General features: G+C 37.6%; 1 protein-coding gene across 1 annotated transcript in view; it reads right to left on the bottom strand.

Annotated features, from left to right (window-relative positions):
- Positions 1 to 478: 478 nt before the first annotated feature.
- Positions 479 to 2,287, bottom strand: part of LOC111447041 (60S ribosomal protein L15) — a 2,209-nt gene continuing 400 nt past the window's right edge. Inside the window, exons 2-4 of the mRNA XM_023086004.1 lie at positions 2,029 to 2,195; positions 1,090 to 1,287; positions 479 to 923 (exon numbers count right to left, since the gene is read on the bottom strand). Of these exons, the coding sequence (XP_022941772.1) occupies positions 678 to 923; positions 1,090 to 1,287; positions 2,029 to 2,195 (611 nt within the window). The 3' untranslated portion in view covers positions 479 to 677. The remainder of the gene's footprint in view (positions 924 to 1,089; positions 1,288 to 2,028; positions 2,196 to 2,287) is intronic.

The raw sequence follows: 2,287 nt of genomic DNA on the forward strand, positions 1-2,287 counted from the left end.
GGAAACCAGCAGTTTATGTGTTATCAATGAGGAAGAAGCTTGTTTTTTAGTTGTCAACCACTACGACTTGTTAACAGATGAAAGTATTCCATTGGGAACTAGTGATATGGAAGGCTTTTGAAAAGACATTGGGAAAAGAAAAGGAGAAGAAGTGCCTTTTTAGAGTGGCCGGCACACTGGCTTTTGTTAGTTTTAGCTCAACAGTGCTAATGCACATGTCAACTACTAATAGAGAGATCCAATGAAGAAACAGAGGCTCTTGTGAAAAAAAATCAGAAAGAACGAAGATTAAACAACCAAAGCTAACGCTTTGCGTTGATGATAAATTTCAATCTCCTGCACAATGGCTGTTAACAAGAACAATTCAGAAGCTCAAGAAGTGGTTTCTGGATGAGTTGGAATTCTCTAATGTTCTTGAATTCCCTAATCAGTAACAGACATTGGCATTTTTGGAGGAAAAACTCAAGCTTGGAGAGAATAAATGATGAACAAGAGTCTTGCAGTGAAAATAAGAACTCAAGTTTTTCTCAAGAAAAGAACTAAAAATGCATCCGCATGAAACACTTGAAAAACCCAGTTTGGCTAACAGTAAATTTAAACAAAAACTTGGATGAACGGAAGTTTCTTTTTTTTGACAAAATACAAGGATGAGATGTAATCTAATGAGGTTGCTGAGATTAACGGTAGCGGCGAAGAGAGAGCGTGTTGTTTCTTTTCCATGTAGCCCTTCGTGAAGGTCTTGCCTTGTGGTGAAGATGACCCTTTCCACGAAGACCTCTGTACTTCTTCCCAGCAGATGTGAGACCACGAAGTTCCCTGTGCTTGTGAACAGGATTGCAGATCCAGTTTATTCTTGGATCATTGCGAACAGCATTGTGAGCCACATCAACCAAGATCACTTCAAAGTATTTGTATGTTGAATCCTGCAGTAATGAAGAGAAAATTATGAGAGACACTCTAGCAAACTGTACATGGGAAGGTTAAGATGCAACTCTCCTAAACATCGGCTTTGTTTGGTTCCAAAAGAGGAATAAGTGCATGTCAATGTCAAGTCCATTTTATTTCATCTTAATAATAATCGCTTGTTACCTCATTAATCCAGTAGGAGTTGAGAACTCTAAGACCACCCAACTTACGGCCAGCACGTTCCTCGGCAACTGAACGCTTGCTGCGTTGGAACTTCAGCTGGGTAACACCCTGGTTTGTTGGCTTACCATATACAATACCCTTGGGAACAGGCCTCTTCCTTCCACCACGCCTCACACGTACACGGTATACAACATAACCCTACAAAATTGTTGCTAAAATAAGAAAATGCATAATAGTAGACAGATGAGAAAAAAATTGATTTCTAATTTGTTGACAAATATGATGAAATGATTGCACTATGTCACCCATGAGGATTCAAATGGTGAATATCCATGTTTTACATATTCCATATCTATGTTTTTACGTGTAAGAGTAAAAGCACATAAGTCGTTCTCTCATGCAAAACAAATATCAAAACTACTTCTAACCAAATGTAATTAATCGAGCAATTGCAAAAAAAAATCCTACTTTCCCCTTATTTCTACTTGAACCATTCATCAAATAGAAACTTCCCGAAGAGAAGAGTGGATAGGATACAGTATTTTCTCAATGCAGTTCTAACATTGTTCTTTTCCTAGGGAACCAAATCGTTCCACCCGATTAACATTAAAAAACATTGTGAAGCAACAATTTTATAACATTTATTTTTAATCAATGCGCACGATTTTTTTAAAGAAAAGATCAAGAGTAATCCGTGTCAGGCATAAAGAAAAGCACAAGTGACGCATAAACCATAGAAGGGTCGAATGTGAATCACATTCAACTTCTACATGTAAACAAATTATGAAGAAATTAACTCAGGAAATGCGGACAGCAAAAGTAAACAAAACTCAATGTCTTTCTCATTACTTCTAAAATTTTGAAGATGTCATGAAGTTCAAACCAAGAATCAATAATAAAGCAAGTATCAGAGAGTCAAAGGTGCAGAGATTCATGTACCTGTTTGGCCTTGTAGCCTAATCGACGAGCCTTATCCGGGCGAGTGGGATGCGTAACACGAACGATTGAAGGGTGCTGGCGATATTCCCAGCATCTCACTCTTTGCAAAAACCTCATCACATCGGACTGCTTCTTCCTCCATAGCTCGGATACGTACTTATAAGCACCTGATAAAACACCAAATCAATGTCGAACGCATAACCAGGACTTAAATAACGAACTTTCAAGAATAATTAAAAAAAAAAAAAAAAAAAAAAAA

The sequence above is a fragment of the Cucurbita moschata genome, unplaced genomic scaffold (assembly GCF_002738365.1).
Source record: "Cucurbita moschata cultivar Rifu unplaced genomic scaffold, Cmos_1.0 Cmo_Scf00009, whole genome shotgun sequence".
NCBI classification, from domain to species: domain Eukaryota; kingdom Viridiplantae; phylum Streptophyta; class Magnoliopsida; order Cucurbitales; family Cucurbitaceae; genus Cucurbita; species Cucurbita moschata.